The sequence below is a fragment of the Vanessa atalanta genome, chromosome 15, assembly GCF_905147765.1.
Source record: "Vanessa atalanta chromosome 15, ilVanAtal1.2, whole genome shotgun sequence".
In the NCBI taxonomy this organism is placed as follows: domain Eukaryota; kingdom Metazoa; phylum Arthropoda; class Insecta; order Lepidoptera; family Nymphalidae; genus Vanessa; species Vanessa atalanta.
Genome location: NC_061885.1, coordinates 6,193,098 through 6,218,311, shown reverse-complemented (window position 1 = coordinate 6,218,311; position 25,214 = coordinate 6,193,098). Strand labels below are relative to the sequence as shown.

Genomic DNA, 25,214 nt, shown 5'->3' with positions numbered 1-25,214 from the left:
TCAGAAGTAACGATGGTACTACAAACACCCAGACCCAAAACAACATAGAATTTATTAGAACATATTAATTTTAAAAGAACTTTTTCTACATTAACTCGGACGGGAATCGAACTCGGGACCTCGGAGTGGCGTACCCATGAAAACCGGTGGACACACGACTCGGCCACGGAGGTGTAGTTAAGGTTTTAGGTGTATGAAATTACAAATATTTTCGTTTGCATTTTAAGTTAAATATTAAGGACTTATTTTACCAACATTACTTTCGAATATACTCGTATTCTGCATGCTAAGACATGCATTTATTCATTAAATATTCCGAACATCCAATTCCTTAATGCTGTAAATTTAAATATAACTGCAGTGAAAGCAAAATTGTCCTAAATGAACTTAAAAAATAAGAAACTTCTCAAGAAAAAAAACACCTGATATTTATCCCATAAATTTTAACGTAAAATGTTTATTTGAAGAATATTTTTTTATTTGATTACAAGGTAAGCCTTGACATGAGTACAATAAGTTTCTGCACAAAACGATTGTACTGAAGGACAAAAATATAACAGGACATGTCTTTTTCGGCCAGAACCTTCGCGGGCGTACGCTGAATAACTCACTAAAGCAAAGTTTTGCCACGATCGGGTGAAGGGTGAAGGGATCAGAACACGGAGAGACAAACATACAACAAATCGTTCTTTTTACTTTATTAATATATTAAAAGTAAATATATTTACTTGCCTTACTTTACCTTATACTTATTACTTAACCACAAGACTAGTCTGGAAATTAAAATGCTGAATTTATAAAAAATAAAGGAATCGATGGCCTGTTCCAAGATAACTTCCATATCAAACATTAGTAGTCAGTTTTACTATACTAGCCTTACATACATATTAACAAGAGTAATATCACTTTAAAGTTGACTGTTGAATCAACATTAAGATTCTGACTCGAGATAATCAATACAGTTTTCCTAAATTAGCATTAGCATTTTAGCATTAGCAGCCCGTAAATGTCCCACCGCTGGGATAAAGGCCTCCTCTCCCTTTGAGGAGAAGGTTTGGAGCATATTCCACCACGCTGCTCCAATGCGGGTTGGCGGAATACAAAAGTGGCAGAATTTCGTTGAAATTAGACACATGCAGGTTTCCTCACGATGTTTTCCTTCACCACCGAGCACGAGATGAATTATAAACACAAATTAAGCACATGAAATTTCAGTGGTGCCTGCCTGGGTTTGAACTCGAAATCATCGGTTAAGATGCACGCGTTCTAACCACTGGGCCATCTCGGCTCAATTTGTTGTTTTCCTAAAGTATTCGTCGTTATATTATATGACAGAAGTATAGATATATGTTATACATTATACGAAGATTCCGACATTTTAACTCATTGATGATTAGTAAATAAAAATAACCAAAAAATTAAATATAAAATCATTGATAATACTTTAATTCATTTATGTTAATTGATAACAAATAAAAAGTGTGAAAGATAAATAAATTTCTTGTATTAACACTACTGTAATTTTAACAGATAAAGACGACATAATTTAATATTTAATCCAATACTATTTTAACATTACGATAGGAAATTGATTTTATAAGGCTACTCAAATAATAACTTGATTTGGTTTCATACATAAAACGCATAAAATTAATATCATGAACAGGTGTTTATGTAATAACTGGGGGAGTGTTGTCAACGTCTGCGCCGGACAATGCATTGTCACTCGCGACTATTTAGCTCCGAATCCTGTTATGCAATAACAACATACATTACATTATATATATGTATATATGTTGTTGTATGTTTAATAATAACCCGGCCCGTACTAAGACGAGATTAAAATTTCATAATTCAAATTATTATTAGTTGTCAGTTGTTGAATTATGTATACAAACATTAAATATGTATATTTTTTTTATTATGTCCGATGTGGACGGGCAAATGGGACACCTAAAGGACACCTACCACCGTCGCTCAAAGACATTTTAACGATTCCTTGTGTCCGTAGTTGTAGTTACGTTTACTAATACATCAAAAAAAAATTTTTTTTTACATCACACATTTAACATTTAATACTACATTAAGTACTGAACTTGAACTTATTGTTTTTGTTCTTTAGGTATTACACATTATTCTATTTATCATATATATTGCTGTATTTTTATAACGAAATATTATTATATAATTCTTTATGGGATCGTATATCGTGGTGCCGTGGTTGGTACCCGCAAGAGAGGCTTGACTAGTGCGGGACCACTGGATGTTACTTAACTTTTCATGTCAATAAATTTATTTTTATTTTAAGAATAAACACATGACTCAAACTTTAAACAGAAATATAAAGGTGTTGGGCCGTAGATTTAATTATAAACGAGTGCTATCACGACAGGTCTGCAAAGTATTGATGTTAAGCTTTAAATTAATTATGCACGGCTGGTTTTACCATCGCACCAAACTATTAAACAGATACACAAAACCAATAACAACAGCTTAATATATATATATGTATGTATGTATATATGTCTAAACTTGCCTTTAAAGACATAACACGTGATTTGAATTAATTTTGTACCTAATTTAAGATGTGATTCACATTTAAGCTTATCAATATTGTGTGTAGATTTCAAGTTCCACGCGCCTTATAATTTAATTAATATTTTAAGATAGCATATGGAAAACTATTACATTAATTATTCTTATAGCCGATATTAAGTTCTTAGAAAAATATTACATTATTTACAGAAGATGACCATATACTTTACGCGTTATTTGTTACCTAAAATTATTTAGGTAATAGTTCTAAAATTTGTAGAAAAAATGAATTTAAATAAAAACTGGCCAAGCGTGATTCGGACTCAAGCACGGGTATAGACTAGGCAAGCAAAAATAGATACACAAATTTCATATTGGATATGATGGAATTACCCTAAAAAAAATGCATAACGCGACACACCAAATATAAGTAAATTTTCTTTAAAATACTTAATTGTTAAATAAAACTAAATATTTTGTTAATGTTTCAAGCGTTTACCTGGTGCAGATTTTAATATCGGGCAAAAACGACAAAAAAAAACACTTTTGTTGTATGAGAGCCTCTTAAATATTTATTTTATTTTGTTTTTAATAGCAACAGAAATACATAATTTCTGAAAATTTCAACTGTAAGCTATCACGGTTCTTAAGATACAGCCTGGTGACAGACAGACGGACAAACGGACGGACGTTTTTACCCTTTGGGTACGAAACCCTAAAAATATATTTGATAATGTTCGCGTACATTTGTAAAACATAAGTTTTTTTTATACCTTGTTAACTTAAACTTATACTTAAATTTAAGTTTCTAATTTATATTTGATTTTTATCAATAATAGTGCATGCTTTGGTCTCCAATAATTGAAGGAGCACGCAACTTGTAAACTTTACATTGATTAATCTCAAGAATATGTATTTAGTGTGTATATTTTGATGGAGACTCATAAATTAAACAAAATACTGTGAATATGAGAAACAAAGGAAGAAATATCTTATGCTGGTTTTTTTCAAGTTTTCCAAACCGCTTATGATATTTTACGATAAATAGGCGAGTAAAATTAAAGAATTTAATACTAGTATAGTTGGAATTATTTACTTAAAATAGTTCTATTATTTTTTAAATTAGTTTAACATTTAGTCAATATTGAGACATACATACCATATTCATTAATGTGTATTAAGTGATAGTTCTTAAAATTATAACGAATCCAAATTACTTTTACTTAATGTAAAATCAATTAAAATTACTTTTATTATGTCGTTGTTACGTTAGATACATATTACAAGACATCTATATATAAGGCAGGTACAATATTTTTATATTCAAATTAATTTAATCTTAAATTTTGCATGTACTACCCAGACTTTACCAACTAAGAATATTATTACGTTTTGACGCAATTTTCTTTGACGAGTACGGCTTCCCACGAGGAATAAATCCTAAAAAATCGATATAAAATAGGAATTAATAATGTCATTATAAACGCACAACCAAACCTACCTAGAAAGCTGAAATTTGGAAAAAATATTATTTTGTAATTTAAAAGACGAAAGAAGCTCAGCGGTCCTGACTTTTTTTATACATATATTTTAACAACAGTCCATACAAAAAAACCTTGCTCGTTCCTTCTGTATTTTTTATTCATGGTAGAAGTTCGGAATTCAAAGACTATATACATCACTGGCAGTGAATTTGATTTTTTCGTTGAATGTCTTCGGAGAGTTTAGGCGAGCTATATTATATTTATACTAATTAAATTAAATAACGTTTTATGATTAACTGATTCAATTCTATTCTAACTTATTTCAAACGAAACCCTAGATAGATCGTAATGCGTAGTATATACTTTACAAAATAATACAAGATAAGTAATCGCAATCCGAATTACTGATACGACAGACGTAAAACTCCTGCTATTTGTTTCACGATATACATCCTTATATAAATTTGTGATTATCATTATTTATCTTTATGATTATTATAATATGCATATAGTAGTAATATTTGAAATACTTTATATTTTAAATATTTTTCCGGTGAAATCATATCGCTTTTATAACATATTTTTTATAGACTGGCAACGTTCACGTTTTTCCAAATGCCTACTATTCAACAAACAATTAATGATCTTTATTTTTAAAATATTTATTCCTATATTGATTGTAAAAAAATATGTTTTTTTTTTTAATTATTTATTTATTATTTAATATCATTAATATCTTGTCAAGGTACTGCCATTATTTACACTGCTAATATTAATTAAAGCGTCTGTTAAAGAAAATGTCGCTGGATTCACGTGACGAATGACACGTGCTGTTTACGTCGCGACGACTTGTTATGTCAGGGGTATACACAAAATAACGAAATCGAACGAAGAAAATTTTCAAATATAGGAATACGTATTCACGGACATGCGTATAAGGTTGAACTTTCGTCACACCGTCGAGCGCATTGCAAATCTTGAATAGCAAATTAGGTTTTTGAGTATAACGCAACAATGTGTAGTCTTAATTGCAAATAGATTTCTGATATGTTGTTGATATGTCTTAACATAAATACGAATGCGACCGATGCTTTCCTTCCTTCCCTTAAACTGAATCTTACTAGTCCAAAGAATTAAACCTGTAAACTTTAATTAAAATCTACGTGTTCTGTTACATCTCGTTTACATTTAATTTTAAGAAAAAAATACGTAGTAATAAGAGGTTTATCGAATACCCTATACATGTAGATTTTTTCAACCTACTACATTATTGACCTAATATAACGCCGACAATGAATGAGTTACAAAATCTAAGGCGATGGAGAGTAATATTGACTGGCAACCGTGGACTAGATACTTGATTCTTTTTCTTTGCAAATGTGTGGAGCTATGTGTGCTTGGATGTATTGTGCGTACATAAATATGCACTGACATTTTAACGCCTTTTTCCACCGTTATTCGGCGATTATATTAGAATTGTAGACCTTATTGATAATTGGGCACTTTTTTAATTTCAATATAAATTATTTAGTCTGTTAATGACTAAATTATTCTTAAAAGCAAAGTTCTCACAGTTCCTTATAATTAACGTGGACATAAAATTACTTAAATATAGTTATAATATTAATTAACAAAATATCAAGGTATTAATAAATGCGTCATGAATGTTTTAACATTACCAAGTCACATGCGCTCAGGAATCTATAAGAGTCGGTGCGTCATCGGGCTTTCAGCTACAAAAAGTATTTTAAATATGATATAACATAGCGCAACAAAACATTTGATTAAAATAAATAAATCTATGGGAAGAAATATTATGATTTTTACAGTAAGTAGTGCTATACACAACATTGTAGATCCAAATGAGTTTTGATTTGGCGGCATTATTGTTTATGTTTGTTATTCAACGTTTTTACAAAACTGAAGAACAGGAATTATGATGGATTATTAGTTTTATAATGTGTCATGGAATTGGAATACTCTCAGTAAAGGTAAATTATAGAAAACTACAGAAAACGAGACAATCCATTACACTTAAAACTTAAACGAACATCTGAGACGTCATTGTATAAATTACACTCAATTATAAAAAAAATGCAAGCAAGAACTAGTTGTTTATATATATTTTATTAAGCCCTTTCATTTAATATTCAATATGGCACATTTATGTTCTTTAGAGACCCAACTACTATCTCTACCCTATATCCTTTAGAGTTACGTAACCAACGAACGATCACCATGCTTCTAATGATATCTAAATCCGTAGACAGGTAAAAAATAATTTCTACGAATATTTATTTCTAGTAATAAAGCATATACAACTTTAATATATTTCTAGAACCAAACACTTGCGGTTCTATTTTTTTATTCGAAGTTAACACCTACTCACATGTTTTAGCATTTTGTATGTTCTATACAAGCATACTCTATTATAATGTTAATTTATTCAATGAATGCATAATATAGGTAACAGAAGAAGTCTCAAAAGTACGCGGCGAGCTAGAAACGAAAACGTGAAAATATATACAATGAATTTAATATTACAATTAATAAAGCGAAACGAGAAATCAGCGATCACGTTTGAATAAAGAACGAGTTATTTCGTTTTTTTTTTCGATTACTATAAATGTCATGTAACAGACGTCTTGTGTTTTTGATTAGTCAACTAATACTTTCAAAGGACATGAAAAAATGAAATTCTAGATGGTAGATGGAAGTATTGTAAATCATATGAGGACGTAAGTATATGTTGATGATGATAGTGTCACCACCGTGTCATTCTTAATGGCGAATAGCCAACTGTGTCGATATACTAAAATGTTCAAGTGTGTGCATAAACACAGACGCACGCTCTATTCTCTCATCCCCATAATCCGATGGGGTGGCAATACGAGATGATTGGAGAAAGTTCAGGCGCCAGGACCAAATGTTTTAAAGATCAACTTTCAAACTACACTCTGCCATCAAGAATTTCTTGACGGCAATTTTTTTACTGGCCCAAAACGGAGTCAAAAACAGATTTTCTCTGCTTTCGTTAACAGAGAACGAAAACACAACGTCTAATATTATGTAATATAACTATTTAATTATTACTTATCATTCTTATAATGTTTTGTATGAATATATTTAGGTCACCTACAAGGTTAATAACAAAAAAGGCAAGTTATTTTATGGAATAAATATATTTTATTTTAATCTTATATAAGATACAAATAAAGCTTTTTAACGTACGAAATAACTGTAGGGGTAGGTGTATGGTGCATAATCATATGCACTTGCGTATCCTGGGTAATAATATGGTGCAGTATAATCCACTGCTACTGGCGTCGAGTAGGAAGCTACCGACGCTATCGGGTACTCATATTCCACAACTAATGGCTTTGCTGAGACTAAAGCTAAAAGAGCAGCGAAAAACACCTGGAAAGAACAGTTTTCATTAAAAACAGATAATCTTTATACTTATAATAATATTTAATCTTTGTCGTATCTGTGACAATTTTAATGTCTATGGAAATTGAATATTAATTTTTGTAGATATTCTTAACACAAAATTACTATTTTATACATTTTAATACCCATCGCATCTTATGCGAGTATGCACGCATACTTACTAAACTCTATAAATGAGAAACAAAATAGCTAAATCTTTGAGAGAGAAAAAAATCATTTTGACAAACACACGATATAAATAATAGCAAAGTCTTGTTTGAATTAAACTCGTTTCCGTGTATTTCTTCTAAAATAAAATCGACCTAAATAACTCAGGTGTTGTTCAGGATTTGACGTGATTTTTTTATTTAAACTAGCAGCACGTTCCGACTTTGTCCGGGTAAAATAAGAATTAAATTCAATATTTATTGCCAAAAAAACACATAAATACATGTACTAAGCATATCTACGGCAACGCCCTGATTGATATCGTGTAATAAGAAACATAACTTACGTATTTGAACATTGTGATGATGATTTATTGTATCGTTTAATTTGGAAGCAAATATCGTACTATGATACGAATCAATTGTTCTTCTATTTATATAGGAACTTGATGCATTATGAGCGCTGTAAGGCGGATAAATAACTGAACATCCTTATCAATCTAATTTGAAATTATGGTCACGGAGAACCTCGTAGGAATCCGGCAAATGTAACATAAGGTCAAGGATACACCCGCCTAAATTTGGACTAGGAACGAGTTATTTTATTCTTGCACGAAAGTAAAACGGTCGCAACTTCACTGTGGTTAATCTGTCTCTCGATCTGTCCTAACAAGGCTAGTAAAGATTGTTGTGTACAACCGACGGTAGTTGTAACTGAATGTTAATATTTTTATTACCAAGTCATGATCATATTTCGAGCTATTTTCGAGATATGTACGTGTAGAACTATATGCCTGAATAACAAAAAAATATATTTTATTATATTAAAAGCTCAGGTACATACTTGAGAAAATAATTCAAAAAAATATACCTATACAAAATTATATGCTTTTTAGCAATATCTATGGTTATGAGAAGAGATCTTAACCTTTTTTTATTCAATAGCTTGGCGGACGGGCAAGTGGGCCATCTGATGTGTGTATGTGGTCACCACCACCCATAGATAATTAATAACCATTCTATATATCACCAATGTGGCACCAATTTCGGAAGCAAAGATGTTATGTCCCTTGTGCATGTAATTTCAATGCCTCACTCTCACAATTTTAAGTATTATGGTTTGGCGGTAAAATATATGCTAATTAGGTGGTACCTAATATTATTTACTACGAAGAAGTATTACCTCTTAATATGTAGAGTAGAACAACAGGCGACAGCGGCATTTTTAAAGTATATACACAAATATTTTATCTTCGATATTTGTCTTAGAAAATATATTATTGTGGAGGAAATATGCATAACTTTGTCATTAATTATAATAAATCATATGCATTTGAAACGCGTACGATATTATTAAGCACAAGTAAACCTGAGAAGTGGTTATAGTAAGCATCGCCAAGCTTTCAGCTACACAAAATAAAATATAAAAAAAAAATCTTAAACTACGAAACCGTATGCATAGATCTATTTACGCACCAAGGTGCGCCCTTCCACGTTAAATTTTATCGTGCATTTGGATAACTGACACCGTACTTACAAGACATCTTAGAACAGTGAGATAACTGACATAAGACTAAAGAGAGCCACAAAATAAATACAAATTGGATTAAAATTCGGTAATGCGCGCCTTAAAAGATTTATATACGTAATATATATATGTCGTTGATTATGAATAATTATTAACTTAGATGATTTTGTTGTATCTGTGGCGTGTGAACACCATGACATAATGGGTCACGTGATCGGAATCGTTTGAAGAGACAACTGTCACATTTTGAATTCTTTGGAGAGCGATGAGTCGGAAGCTAATTTTTATTATAGAGAGCGATACAGTTCGGGCCTTCCAAACGGGACCGTTGGTTCACGCGACTCAGACAGTTATAATATACCTACTTTATAATTTGTAATTGCTGATTACCTACATAAAGTACAAGAATTGTCATATTGTGTCGTTGTGGTTAATTTCCTGAAACCTACGCCATGAACCCTGTACCAGAAGCTCATACCGATGACGGGCGTGCCGCTGATCTATTGCAGTCGCCGTCATATATATTACAAAATCACACATACACATTTTTGTAGCTTCAACTTCGCTTTCAGTTTAAAAAAATAGCACTAGATCAAGCATGTAGTTCTCTCAATGAGTGTCCTTGCTTATAAATAGCTTTTATTTACACTGTTTGTTCGTGGTCGGCCTAGTGTGTTCAATTAATTACTTTTAAAAGATTTCGGTTAACGTATACGGTCGAAACCGAGCCTTTATTGATAGTAATAGAGTAAGATACTTTTGATAAAGCAACGGTTAAGGGTATTATTAATAGACATCACGAAAAATTTTTAGTTGGATTCAAACAATTATGAATTAAATTACAACAAAAATTAACGTCCTATAACTCTAATGAAATGATATGGACGTTAGGAATTATGGAGGCTAAAAATGTATACTAGTATACACTGAACATATTTTAGTACGGATCAATAAAAATACTATTGAAAGAATAGGTTCATTAGATTACTGTACATAAAAATTTGAATTAAAGGACTCAACATATTATTGTATGTCCAAAAACAGTGTAAAGTTCAAATATGTTGATTTGTTAGATTTTAAAAACTTGCACACAACTTACACAACAGAATAATGTAATAAGGCAGTATGTGATATGCAACTTTGACTATAATAATTATAAAATTTATAGAAAACATGTATTAAAATGCTATATATTATTGTAAGTTGTTTGCCAACATTTCACGAGTGAGATTCAAAGTGAATTCTAACAGAATCGCACTGCTCATAGTAATTTCAAATTGAAATTGCATTGTAATGTACCGATTAAGAGTTATTTAAAAAACCTACTTGAAATTAAAAAATAACAAATAACTGAAAAACGAAGTATGAATTTAATGAATATAAATAATAATAAATCTGAAAAGATATTTTAATTAAGCTTGATATTAAATTTTTAAATAAACTTGATTTTGTTCAATATGTAATAATACTTTTATTAAAATTCAAAGGATTTTTTTTTATTATTTTGCAATTACCCAGATGAGATATATAAAATTTGACTGTTGATTCTTATTTATATTCAAAGCGCATCACTCAAGGTTGTTTCTACATAGGAGGCAAAATGAAAACAAGTATAAAACGGTCCGGCGCCAGAGATGTAGTACCACATACATTTCTTGTGTTCATTTGTTCACTGGACAAATAATTTCAACAATCAAAATGTTCAAACTTGTAAGTATATGAAATAAAATAACATAATTATTTATTTATAGTATACGAAGTAAAAGTAGAAAATAACTTATTAAGCAATACTGCAATACATGTTGTAAATAGAACATTTAGCTATTGTATATATAAATAAAATTTCAAAAGTGTATTTTATATTTATAGTTAACGAAACTAACTAAATTTATTAAAATATAATTATTTATTTACAGTTCATCTTCGCCTGCTTCCTCGCTGTCGCCGCCGCCAAGCCCGGTGTCTTACCATTGGCATACACCGCTCCCTTCGCGGCAGCGTACACAGCCCCAGTAGCGGCAGCGTACACAGCTCCAGTAGCTGCGGCGTACACCGCTCCAGTGGCTTACTCTGCCTATTCGGCTTACACCGCTCCAGTGGCCGCTTACTCCGCCTACACTTACGCTTCTCCTTACTCCGCCTACTACCTTCGCCGTTGATTTTGTGATATTTAATAAACTGATGAATAAATAATTTCAAACAATTTTTGTGTATTCCTTATATTTTATGTTATTATATTTAAAAACGGATAAAATATTTTTAAAAATCTCGCCCTTTGTGAAAATATAGCTATCGCAGCCAAATATAAGATATTTCAAAAATTATCAAATTGTTAGAAATGTAGTAAATCCGGTATTCAAATATTTCTACCCAGTGTATATTGGTTACTTTTTGTTAGAATATTTCTGAATTTTGATTTGTTATTAAAAATAAATTATCAAACGATTTCATACATTAACTAATCAAAGTGATCAAAGATAATAGGATTTAGACATGAACAATTTTAATCATTGTTAGATTCCTTATAAACATGTCATATTTTACACATGAAAATTTAGTCGTTCTTGTCGGGTTATAACCCGCAATCATCGGTTAAGATGCCATGCACGCGCTCTAACCAATAGGCTATCTCGCCTCAAATTAATCTTTACGTGAATACGTTTGTATTTACTGTTTTATTACTAGGATACTGATTAAATTTTAAATTTGTATAATATCTGAGCATACATCTACATATGTATATGCCAATTTTATCAAATTAAATTGTAAAGAAAGGCGATAACTGAATACCTATATTCAAAAAGTCATAAACAAAACCAATTCAAAATTATTATTTTTTAATTTCAGTTTCGATTTAAAGTATTCATTTAACGATATCTGAAACCATGATTTTGGTTTACAATTACTTTCCTTTGGAAATATTTTTATACAAAATTATACATAAGATTGATATCGTCAGAGTCAAAATTAATCTTATTTGATTCCATAATTACTCTTCGCCGAATGGGATTCAGAGAATATTTACAATGAGCCTATACCATATCACGTATATAAAAATTATATTTATTTATCTAAAAGACTGCAGCTTCTTGTAACGCACTTACCCTTCTACTACTTCAAATCATAAGACATAATCCGTCGAAAACCTTAATGCAGTAACAATAAGAAAATTTATTGAATAATTATATTTATTGCGGGCCTATTTAAAAAGGATTTTAAAAAGGATTAGTAACAAGACCTCAAATGAATTAAGGAATGACTAATATTCCTATTTACCCCTCCTGCAACTTTTAACTTTTAAAATTCATAGGCGGCCCGTAAACTATTACTCTAATGACGCTTTATATAATTAATTAGTATTTGAGAATGCAATATTTATGCGCAAAACTGAATGACAATTACCGTATGTTGTACCTACTTCTTTTAGACAATATCATACCTATATATTTAATTATATAAATAATTATAATAAGCCATTTAACGACGTCCAAAGCACACGTATATTAACGCGCAAAACGCTATACTGAATATATCCTTTCTAATATATGATGCGTCGTGATACAGATGCTATTATTTTATAAATGACCAAAAATAGTATTGTCAATTTAATTATACTATTAAAAAAATATAGTTAAGCCCGTGCTTTGCTATAACGTAAAACCACTTGAGCAGCATGTGTTGAAAGAAATTCTGCGAGATGTGTTTCAATCAATCCGCACTGCCGCGTAATAAGTTTTGCTCAGAATTGTGACATTTCCAATGTAGCTCTATATTAATATGCAATAATCCCATTTATGTAAATGTCTCAAGAAAAAAATGTATTAAATAAAAATGTACCAGTTTATTATCAATGTGTTATCAAAACTTATGATAGTGTTCTGAAGTGTTATGGTTATCACACTTTTCAAAATTCAATACGGTACAAATGCTCTTCATTGTGCACTAATAAAAATACTAAATAGAATAAAGTATAAGAAGATGATAATCGAGGCCTTATTGATAAGATATATATCAAACAAGATTTCGGAAAATATACCAGTAATAAGAAGTATTGGATGATACGAATCAAATTATGAATCACGTAAAGATCAAGAGTCATTTTCTTCCTTTAGGAAGGAGACACTGTTATATCTAGTTTGAGCAATATAACATTTTTTATTTTATTTTTTAAAGTAATATAAAAAATTTAATCTTACAGATATATTTTTTCCAATTTACTGTTTTATTTTTAATCTAGGCTCAGTTTGAGTAAATACCATAATTTGATTACTAAATTATAAAACACTCATCGATCGATCAATCGATCCACAAACATATCGATATAAAGTATTGGGTGAAATTAATCAAATTATCAATTTATAAAGTTTTTGTTATTCCAAGCGCGTCCCGCAAGGTTGTTTCTTCATAGGAAAACTAAAGACAAGAGAATATAAAACGGCCCGCTGACAGACGTTTAGTACCACACTCATTTCTTGACTCCATTTGTTCGCTTGTCAAATAATCTCCACAATCAAAATGTTCAAAGTTGTAAGTATACGACGACTACATTAAGTTAAACTGACATTTATAGTGGTATTATTAGGTCTCAGTGTTAATATATTTTATTTAAAATATGTGCTGTTTATTTAATTATTATTTTAATGTTTTTTTTTTAGTTGGTTTCAATCAAACCATTTGTTTTACAGTTCATCTTCGCCTGCTTCCTCGCTGTTGCCGCCGCTAAGCCCGGTGTCTTACCGTTGGCATACACCGCTCCCTTCGCTGCAGCGTACACGGCGCCCGTGGCGGCAGCGTACACAGCTCCCGTAGCTGCGGCGTACACCGCTCCAGTGGCCTACTCTGCGTACTCGGCTTACACCGCTCCAGTGGCCGCTTACTCCGCCTACACTTACGCGTCTCCTTACTCCGCCTACTACCTTCGCCGTTGATTTTACCAGAATGATAATGATTGTATTAAGTGAACTAATGAATAAATAATTTCAAGCAAATTTTTGTATCATATTTTAATATCTTTATATTCATAACAGCTTGTAACATGATTTAAACTTGATTGATTTTAGTGATAATATTTATATTTTTATTTTACAATAATATTTTTATATTATATTTGGTAATTGCCGGTTACTTTTTAGTAAGTTTTAGCTATGACTTATAAATAATGAAATTGTAAAATATTGATAAAGACACAAAATACCTGAATCTAACCGTACGAACACGGATTCAAATATGCACAACCACAACTGGGCTTCATTTTAAAAGTTTGAAATTCATCTCGTGTTCCACGCTAAAAGAAAATATTGTAAGAAACTGAAATTCTGTAAATTTTATATCAAACCTTCCATGATAGTATGGCGTAATTTCTACATAAAGAGAAGATCTTTCCAGTTTTGGGATTAACTCTATGTTTCTCATAGTTATTGAGCATACACATAATCGTTACATTGAGGCCAAAAGAAAAAGTGCATCGGGTATTTTGATCACAATTTTTAAATTGTGTACAATTTTTAATCGATGCTAATATTATAAAAAGGTAAAGTTTGCTTTTTTCTATGTGTGATAATGAATCAATTTAAAAAAAAATCACTGGTTGAAAGCTTAGCCAGGCAGGAAAGAATAGCTAAGGGGCCAAGGTTGTCTTTTCATCTTTAAACATTTTAAAAGTACATCAACTTTTACGCAGTTGCGTTGCCAGCCTTTAAGGAATGATTACGCTCTTTTCTTGAAGGTTCCCAAGTAGTATCGGTTCGGAAAAACCGCCGGCGAAAGCTGGTTCCACAAAGTGGTTGTGCGAGGCAGAAAATGTCTTAAAAATCGCGCTGTTGTAGATTTTCGGACATCTAGGAGGTGCGGATGTTATTTGGAATTTTGACGAAATGTCCGAAGGTGAAACTCAGCAGCCGGGATTAATCCAAGCAATTCCTCATTCCCCGTGAAAAATTCGTTAAAACTTAAGCAACTTTTATATTAATATATAATTATACTAAGTCAATATAACAAAAATGATAACAAATATATATATTGTATAGAAACATTTATGTAACAATTTAGCTCTAAATATAAATGACGAAATATACCCAATGAGTGTTTTTATAGCCAAACTATCAAATAGCTTTGGAATTATTTTAAGATTCCATTTCAAATTCAATGTATATATTAACAATGAACATTTTTCTAATTGTTTTGATAGTGTTCTGGAATGATAAAGTCATTTTACAATAAGAAAAAGAACTACTTCGGCTACTGAAATTTATACATGCAATATAGTGATGGCAATATCTTTATGAGAGCCTCTTCCAGGCAACGTAAAGGAAGATGAAAAAAGCAAAAACACATCCACGCATATTTACATGTATTGTAATGTACATATGTAACATTACAATACAATCACAATAAATAAAAATGAAAACATAAATAAATAATTAATAGAAATATACGGAGTACTTAAAAATGACCAATCAGATTTAAATAGTTTTTTAAAATAATATTAATAAAGGCATATTGTTCAACACAATATTATATAGATAAAAAAAAGTGTGGAGTTAGTTCTAGTTTGCTTTCAAGCAGGATATAAATAAATAATATTTGATTTTAATTACATTTAATTGACTACACATGGTAATTGTGGAAAAAGTAACTGCAGAATTTCGTACAAACCGGTGACGGTGGTAGATTCACATTCTATATAATACCATAAAATTGCTATAAAAGCATCCTTGAATAAAGTATATTTTCATTTTGAAGTATTTAAATATTATATAATAAACGATACAAATCGCGAGAGTAAGATAGAGTTTTTTTTTAAACGAAGCATCTTTGTCCTTCGATTCGAGAGCAAATGAGTTCCACAAACGAATAGTTTATATTGGATTATCCTCAATCGTATGATTAAGACTTAAACCTTCGGCTTCGTTTTTATTCGAATTCATTATCCCCAATAGCCGAACGTGATAGATTTGAGATTGACCCATTTAGTATGATTTTTAAAAAGTTAATAATAATATTGACTTTTTAAATATTCACAACTGAACATTCCAAGGTCAACATAAGTTTTGAAGTTAAAACTGACCTGTATCTCGAAAATCACGTGCTTTATCTTTCTTCGCGTATTTTTAGGTACTAATTAAAAATAAGCAAAACGATACAAAAGATAACTACAAATCAATACCACTTGATTGAACTAAATAAAACTTCGGAGACAAAATTAAAGGTAAAGTTGTTACTTTAAATATTTTTTTACGGGCGGAACTTAGTCCAATACAGCACTTAAATTTGAGTTCGATTAGGATTCACGTGTTTCAAATACCGACTCAAATGTAGTGTAAAATTCATTAAAATGTACTATTATGTAAATTGAGTATATCAATAAAATGTATCTATTGTACGAGATGAATTACATTCTCGTCGTATAGCGTTATTGATATTCCAAGCGCGTTCCGCATGACTGTTTCTTCATAGGAAAAGACAAGAGGGTATAAAATGCTCTGGTATCGAACATTTAGTACCACATACATTTCTCGAGTTCATTCGCTCACTTGTCAAAAAAATCCAACAATCAAAATGTTCAAACTTGTAAGTATATAAACGAGTTATTATAGTCATTATCCATTTTACACGAATTGTTCTAATAAACTTCGATAAAAACACTCAATTGAGGATTTTATTTATAAATTAAAAGATTAAATATATATATTTATAATTTAATAGCCTCGCTGTTCTAGAGGATTGTTTATAAGGCGACGGATTTTGAGGTTCCCGTTTTGAATCCTGGGCAGCTCAGTAAATATTATAGAATTTAGTTTACAATAAATTCTCATTTGTAACCTGAAGTAAGAAATATATCAGCTTCATTCTCTCGTGGCTCGAAAATGACAACAAGCTTGTTGTACTGCGACTAATCTCTTTCCTAATAGGGGTGACATTATCGGACAACGATCGGTTATATTGTTGAGTGTAATTATTTGCATATACATTATAATACCTCTGCCGCATCTGTGTCATTAATCAGTCAGGAACAGGACAATACTAAAATCTCTTATTTTTACAGTTCATCTTCGTCTGCTTCCTCGCTGTCGCTGCCGCCAAACCCGGCGTGTTGCCACTAGCATACACCGCTCCCTTCGCGGCAGCGTACACAGCCCCCGTGGCGGCAGCGTACACAGGTCCAGTAGCTGCGGCGTACACCGCTCCAGTGGCCTACTCTGCGTACTCGGCTTACACCGCTCCAGTTGCCGCTTACTCCGCCTACACTTACGCATCTCCCTACTCTGCCTACTACCTTCGCCGTTGATTTTGTAACATTGAATGAATTGACAAATAAATAAAAAAATATAAAAAAAATCTTGTCTTTTTTAATGGACTACATATAATGGAATATAAATAAAATAAAGTAACGGCTGTCTGAAATAATATATAATCGTATAAATATATGTAAAATGCAGGTGATGTCTAGCTATGGAAACAGTTTCCAAGAAGCTTATGCTGAAAAATAATATGAAACGTATAACACAATATTATATAATAAATGTTTCTATATACAACTATATAGTGTTCACAGCTTAAAAACAATAAAACAAAAATACATCTCTTTAAAACTATTTGATAAATAATATAAAAATAAAATATTCGCAACAATTTTATCACAAAAATTAATAAATTTATACTAAAAACATTAAGAAGTTATATTTTAACACTTCTTTTATAACACATTTTATGACAGCTTAAAATACAGTTAATAAAGCTTTACCCCTTTACTTAGTAGGAAAGTTATCTTTACTGGAATAATTCGTTATTAAACTATTGGCCGTAAATAAATAAATAATATTGGACAACATCACATACATTACTCTGATCCCAATGTAAGTAGCTAAAGCACTTGTGTTATGGAAAATCAAAAGTAACGATGGTACCCCAAACACCCAGACCCAAGACAACATAGAAAACAATAAAGTTTCTACATCGACTCGGCCGGGAATCGAACCCGGGAACTCGGAGTGGCGTAGCCATGAAAACCGGTGTACACTCTGCTCGACCACGGAGGCCGTATACCTCTTCGTTCTTCATATTTTATATTTAGTATAGAAAACGAATGCTTATTTTTTTAAAAGTGCTTAATAATTATAATTTAATTGTCACACGTAATATACTAAATATAATATAATTATGATGATGATGATGGTCGGCCACAGCATCTAATTTTAAAGGAGAGTGTATAAGCATGATCTATTACATTGCATATGTGTAGTGCGTACACAGGTGCACTCTCTGCTACCTCGCTCATGATCTAATGGAAAGGCAAGTCTGAAACGACTGGATATAGTTTAGGCGCAGGACCAACAGCTGACATGCTTTCTGATCGTACACACTTTCAACTACCAGACTCTAGCACAACTTACTATTAATAAATTTTCAACACAAAAACCCAATAAAAATAAACCCAACCTGGGGTTTTTGTATCCCAAATGAACATGAACAAAATATCAAATAAAATCAATTACAAATTAAGCCATTGCTTAAATAATATATACCAATAATAAGTTTTATATATACATAACAAAGCTGTAATTAACGAACTAGTACATTAATATGATCAATAGGATTTCAAAAATAAGTTATTTATACCGTACATATTTTTATGGGTTTAATTTATTTTTAAAAATGAATTAAGAAAACATTCATGAAAATATGCGTGAATTATTAACCAGTATTTGGTTTTTTTTTTACTTTTTTCTAATTCTTTAAGTTTTTTTACAAAATGTATACAAAAAAAAAACGATATTTATTTCTTCTTTCTATACTCATATATTATGTATATTATAATGTGCTACTCCGTATGTTGTTATAAAATGTTGTTTTTAAAATCATTATTATAATATAGAAATCTATTAAATTCAATTATAATATTTGGTTCAGATAAATATATCTTCACATGTATCTTTTGAAAAAAGAATAAATATATATGGATGTGTATATTGTGATACGTTTATATAACTCTTCATAAGTAGTTCGGGATTTTCCTTCTCGTTCAATTCAATATGCATCGCGTTATGTTTCTTAAATAACTATTGAGAACTAGGATTTTATATATTTACGACAAAGTATCTTGAGATTAAAACGTATAATATCTACTGTACTCACTTAACTATTAATAAGAAGAAGATTTATAATTAAACTTATGTTACTAAGAATTTCGTTTGAGGTGCTAACATAAGGGGCGGATTAAAATAATTTTAGTAAATTGATAACGTGTTTATTGTTGTAATGTATAATAGTTGTATTATAATTCAGTATTATTTCGAATATATTTCAAACTTGAACAACGGCAACATTTTTCTAAGCAAATATTATTAAAAGGTGGTCCGATTAGATTTACTAATTAAGAATTGTAGATTCACGTCCTGCTTAATGAACGCTCAACTAGAATACTACTAGACTAGAAACAAAAAGAAACATTTACGCGGGTGAAATCGAGGCTATAAGCTATCGTTTCCAATAAGTCTACCCCATACGTGCCCATATCGTAATGTCGTAGTCCATCCTTGTTGTGAAGGATGAACTACCACTCTATCTCAGCAGACGACAGAGTAGATTTTTTTTTAATTTTATACTTTGGGAAAATTAGGATTCAATATATATTTCCTACTGATTGACTCTTTTATATTATTTCTAACTTTAAAACTGAACTTTTCTTAATCAGATGTATAATACAATGGTGTCTTTTCGAATATATGTAAATAAAGAAAAATCTAACGACTTTTTTCTGATTTACTATTTCATCAAAGTCTATTTTCTTATGAAATCGTAAAATTTAATTTTAATCCTCTAATCTACAAAACACTTATCGATAGATCAATAAACATGTCGATTTAAAGTATTGGGTGAGATGAATCAAATTATCAATTTATAAAGCTTTTGATATTCCAAGTGCGTCCCGCAAGGTTGTTTCTTCATAGGAAAACTAAAGACAAGAGAGTATAAAACGGCCCGCTGACAGACGTTTAGTACCATACACATTTCTTGACTTCATTTGTTCGCTTGTCAAATAATCTCCACAATCAAAATGTTCAAACTTGTAAGTATACGACGATTACATTTAGTTAAACTGACATTTATTATTTATGATATTATATAAGTAGTATTATTAGCTCTCAGTGTTAATTTATTTTATTTAAAAATTGTGCAGTTTATTTAACTATTATTTTAATGTTTTGTATAATTAAATTTCTATTAAACCCATTGTTTTACAGTTCATCTTCGCCTGCTTCCTCGCTGTCGCCGCCGCCAAGCCCGGTGTCTTACCGCTGGCATACACCGCTCCCTTCGCGGCAGCGTACACAGCCCCCGTAGCGGCAGCGTACACAGCTCCAGTAGCTGCGGCGTACACCGCTCCAGTGGCCTACTCTGCGTACTCGGCTTACACCGCTCCAGTGGCCGCTTACTCCGCCTACACTTACGCATCTCCTTACTCCGCCTACTACCTTCGCCGTTGATTTTGTGATATTTAGTGAACTGATGAATAAATAATTTAAAGCAATTTGTATGTTTTGTTCATTGAATTTAAAATAACGCTTAAGCGCTTTAGATTTACGCTTCATGAAATATAAAAAAATACATAATAGTTGTCTACACATTATTATAGTTATAAAGTCTTAATAATTACCTATAGTATAATACCAAAACCAGTAACCGAGTTAATTTAGAATTACAGATTAAATTGGACTAGTTTTATTATTATTAAAATACTTTTTATATTTTTTTAGAATTATCTACAACTTTTACAATTACATTAATATTGTTCTTTACCAATCACCTACAAACACGTTTGCACTTCCGTCTTTACATATATTGCAAACTGCTTTTTATTTTATATTTAAATCTATTGTTTATAGCAAAGCTAAATATATAGAAGCAACCCAAAAGTCTTACGTTGTTAAATCTAAGAATATATCGTTTTAGCTAGTAGTTTTAGGGAAAATAATTTAATGATATTTTGCGCCACCTGGATCTGCAGACGAATACAAAACAATATGTTCGTCAAAGGACAACCAAAATGTTTTTAAACATTTAAACACGAGGAATAACCACGGGAACAGTGTGCATATATTTTTATAATTATATGTAGTAATTCTTCGTACTCAAGGTCAGTCACTGAACTACCTACTTCAAAACGGATAAATCTGCATTTTGGTGTTTTTTTTGTTGCTTGTTTTTGAATGGGTCGCTGGATCCTGGAAAAAATATGTATATTCCGTACTGAATCGGGATAGGCAGCTTCATATATATAGTTCAAGCGCGTTTTAAACTATATAATAAATTATATCATATTACAAATTTACTTACCGCTTCCAAAAATTTTGTATGTGTTTTCATGAATGACATTTATTTATTTAATTCACGAGTTTCTAACAAAAGATACACACTAAATACATATTTTTAAAATTAAACAATATAAGGGTTACAAGTTTTGTGCTCTTTCAATTATACCACACAGCATGCATTTAGCTTAAGCAAAAAAAATAATTTAAATATCATTATGATAAAAAGTGAAAAAAATATACATAGCCATAATAAAAGAAATATAAATAAGTAAATAAAAACTAAGAATAGCTCATTAATTAAACATTTTTTTTGTATTAGGTTAACAGTTTATTTAGACACACTATGAATTTGGACAAACTGTAACGATGAATCTCGTAATCTCGATAGATCATTATTATTCCTAGAAAGTGTGTTATATTGTCTACAGAGCCTTGGAACAGCAGCGTTATGGCCTAATTTTGATTGAAATGTAGGAATATTAAATAAGTTATATGCTTTTATACGGGGTATTCAATAAGGAGCAGTAACTTGAATCTTTTGAAACAGATTACTACAATTAATGACTCCATGTATTATTTTGTGTAGAAATATAAGATCTGTGCTGTCTACGATTTATAAAAGAGGTCATGTAATAATATTTAAGTCTATCGTTATAACTCGTGATGTTTTTAGCCTGTAAATCGCTGTAAGAGAGATGGTAAAAACATGAATAAAGTATTCATGAGGTTTCATTTCATTATAATTTTTATTTCAAACTGGAATTAGATTGTTGACTGATATTATATCGGCTCATACTGAATTTAATAACTTTAATAAAATAAACTATAATATTATAACCGTCCCCAAGTAAAATTGGGATAAGGGCAGGAGGATGAGGATGATGATTTGTAAAATCGGAAATTCGAACATGATATTTGAATTATTATTATTAATGTTGAATCAATTTATGATATAACTACATGCAGTTTTACTATACCTTTATATATATACCTACTCGTATATGCTTTAGATAGTATATATTACACTTTTTTTAACAAAATAATTAATAAATAAAAAAAAGTAAAATTTGACTAAAAAGAACTTGATATTATAATTAATTATAACAAACATTAATATACTATTGTATTATTTTTTTTAAATCATGCAAAACTAAAATATATATATTTAGTATTTTATTATGAAATATAGAAAATACACCGAAACTTATCATTTCATCGAGTACTAAAATTACTTGTAAGAATAAAAATATATATAAAATATAATATGTGTATATTATAACATTCGTCTCAAAAGCATAAAGTATGAATGAACTTACGTATATCATAATGAGGTCTATTTTAATATTTTATTGTACGTTTTAATGTATTATAAGTGACTATTAAAAATAGATTTTCAGATGAGAATTATTTTAAAGGCATCCTTCTAGTTATTTTACTGGTACGAAAATATTATGAAATATACAAAAAGCAGAATAAAATTTATACAAAAGATAAGGAAGAGTGGTTATTAATTCTAGTATAAATCACAATATAGTGTGAATAACTTTAGACTCAAAGCTTCAGTTTAATCCTCATTTATCATGCCTCACAGATAGACTCGGCTTCCTCAGCATGCACGGTTAGACAAGTTAGACAACGAACAAATGTTGTTACTGCTCGATTAGTATATTTTGATTACTTATCATAATATTATATCTTACAAAATTTGGGCACTGTAGCCGTTTCTATAAAAAGTTTTTTTTTTAATCTGGCTATTATTTTGTAATAAGATTCTACAATTATTTGTAATATTAAAAAAAAAGTAAAGATCATCTCAAAAAAAAAAAGATATATAAGGCATATTACTCAGTACATTATATTAAAGATAAAAACTTAGTATTTTTTATTTCTAGGCAGGATATGTATAATATAATTCTAATTGTACCTTATTGACATATGTACCTGCTCTATAATTAGTTATATTGTGAAAAAGAGTAAATATTAAGTTTTTTGCCGGTTTTTCTCGGTAGGATATATTTTCTATAATGTAGGTAGCTTTACATTTAATTGAACACTGTAACACGACGGGGGCAGGGGGAGAGAAGACCAAACGATCGACAAACGACAAACGCTCTCGTTCACGCATAAAAAAACAACAAAATACCAAAATTAATTTCCATGAATTTTGGTATTTTCATTTATAATGATTTTCTAACGAAATCATTAATCGCTGGGGAATATTATTTATCTTCTAGACTTACTGTTTACTGTATAAAAAGAGTATTCAAGTATATTTTCAATGAAATACTTTTAAGTAAAATTAATTAATTCGTTTTTAATTAAAATAATGCTAATATGAAGATTTATATTTGTAACACCCATATTAATAGGATGAGTAACTTGTACTTAAAATTGTGATCAAATTCAAAGCAGATTCGGGTATTTGGTATATTAGGTAACTTAAATATTTGTTTACATTTTTGAATAATGACGAGAAGTCAATGATCGTCGACGACGATTTTGGTCACAGAAGTTAGAAGAGATTACATTAGAGGAGAGGAAAGAGATAGTACTATATAGGTATGAACTGCAACCAACAGTGCAATCGGACCGACATAAATTATGGATTAAATTAAATATATATTTATATTAATTAATAGACATAGGAGACTTATTTCGTTTATAGCACAAACAACGAAAAAATCTACGAATGTCTTGTTCACGAACATAATGTCGAAATATCGAGCGAATAAAAATAAAAAATATGGTAAATATCCCGTTTTAAATACTGTTAGTAATTCATATTTATTTTGTGTAATACACGAAAAGTTCATTTAAAACATTACATTTGTTTTCATACTCGTATTACATTTAGACTGCATGTAATTTCCTTCCCTATTTCCGAGGCTAATCATAATTCAAAGTACATGTTGACACTCAAGAGAATCATTGCGCATTCCGGCCTTCGTTTCTTTAGTATAAAATTCACTACGGACTACAATTTGACATCATTAGCTCAGAAGAAGCAATTGACAATCAACCAAAATGTTCAAACTGGTAAGTGGCTATGCATCCCAAAATTAGTTTGTTGTGTGACAACGAACTAATGGTTTCAAAAAAAGGAAGTTTCTTGTAAAAATATTCTCAGTTTGTTTAATATCTATAATGTATCGCTATTAATGCAATTTTACGCGTTAGATACATGTGTTTTTAATCAATTATAATTATTTTCAGTTCATATTCGCCTCCTTCCTGGCTCTAGCTGCCGCCAAACCTCTGGTCTCAGTGGCATACACGGCACCGCTAGCAGCTGCTTACACCGCTCCAGTGGCAGCTGCATATACCGCTCCTGTAGCAGCGGCATACACCGCACCCGTAGCTTACTCGGCATATGCCCCATATGCTGCTTACTCAGCTTACCCGTATGCTGCCCCGTACTCTGCATACTATTTGCGCTGAATATGATATCCGAAAAAGACTACCTTCGCTTTCAATGGGAAAATAGAAAATAGTATATATATTATATGAAAATAAATTTTGTTGAAGTTATAATAGAATTTTAATTCACCCTTAAACATTTATAAATTATTAATTAACAAACATCCCCGTTAATTTAAAATGTATTTTTTTATTCGACTTTTTGAGTTCCGGTGTAGCAATATTTAATGAAATATCTAGATAAAAAAATTAATCATGAACAATTTTACAACTATTTTTGTCACGTCGACGTCATGGAGAGATAACGTTTAAGAATGCTTGTAGCAGAGAGTTCATTTTA

The 25,214-nt window shown here is 30.5% G+C and overlaps 5 protein-coding genes and 1 long non-coding RNA gene across 6 annotated transcripts; 5 read left to right on the top strand and 1 right to left on the bottom strand.

Annotated features, from left to right (window-relative positions):
* Positions 1–7,182: 7,182 nt before the first annotated feature.
* On the bottom strand, positions 7,183–8,025 carry LOC125069472. The gene is made up of 2 exons (XR_007119841.1): positions 7,963–8,025; positions 7,183–7,436 (listed from the first exon to the last, which is right to left on the bottom strand). It is a non-coding gene; the product is annotated as an uncharacterized LOC125069472 (long non-coding RNA).
* Positions 8,026–10,826: 2,801 nt separating this feature from the next.
* Positions 10,827–11,346, top strand: LOC125069440 (vitelline membrane protein Vm26Ab-like). Its single transcript, XM_047678936.1, has 2 exons — positions 10,827–10,853; positions 11,060–11,346. The coding sequence occupies exons 1-2, from the start codon at positions 10,842–10,844 to the stop codon at positions 11,300–11,302; spliced, it is 255 nt and encodes an 84-aa protein (XP_047534892.1). The 5' UTR covers positions 10,827–10,841; the 3' UTR covers positions 11,303–11,346.
* Positions 11,347–13,649: 2,303 nt separating this feature from the next.
* LOC125069442 (vitelline membrane protein Vm26Ab-like) lies at positions 13,650–14,126 on the top strand. The gene is made up of 2 exons (XM_047678938.1): positions 13,650–13,670; positions 13,829–14,126. The coding sequence occupies exons 1-2, from the start codon at positions 13,659–13,661 to the stop codon at positions 14,069–14,071; spliced, it is 255 nt and encodes an 84-aa protein (XP_047534894.1). The 5' UTR covers positions 13,650–13,658; the 3' UTR covers positions 14,072–14,126.
* A 2,559-nt stretch (positions 14,127–16,685) lies between these two features.
* On the top strand, positions 16,686–17,453 carry LOC125069441 (vitelline membrane protein Vm26Ab-like). Its single transcript, XM_047678937.1, has 2 exons — positions 16,686–16,712; positions 17,188–17,453. The coding sequence occupies exons 1-2, from the start codon at positions 16,701–16,703 to the stop codon at positions 17,428–17,430; spliced, it is 255 nt and encodes an 84-aa protein (XP_047534893.1). The 5' UTR covers positions 16,686–16,700; the 3' UTR covers positions 17,431–17,453.
* A 2,731-nt stretch (positions 17,454–20,184) lies between these two features.
* Positions 20,185–20,669, top strand: LOC125069439 (vitelline membrane protein Vm26Ab-like). Its single transcript, XM_047678935.1, has 2 exons — positions 20,185–20,211; positions 20,387–20,669. The coding sequence occupies exons 1-2, from the start codon at positions 20,200–20,202 to the stop codon at positions 20,627–20,629; spliced, it is 255 nt and encodes an 84-aa protein (XP_047534891.1). The 5' UTR covers positions 20,185–20,199; the 3' UTR covers positions 20,630–20,669.
* Positions 20,670–24,440: 3,771 nt separating this feature from the next.
* On the top strand, positions 24,441–24,906 carry LOC125069444 (pupal cuticle protein C1B-like). The gene is made up of 2 exons (XM_047678940.1): positions 24,441–24,493; positions 24,671–24,906. Exons 1-2 carry the CDS (start codon positions 24,482–24,484, stop codon positions 24,893–24,895), a joined length of 237 nt encoding a protein of 78 aa, XP_047534896.1. The 5' UTR covers positions 24,441–24,481; the 3' UTR covers positions 24,896–24,906.
* Positions 24,907–25,214: the final 308 nt, after the last annotated feature.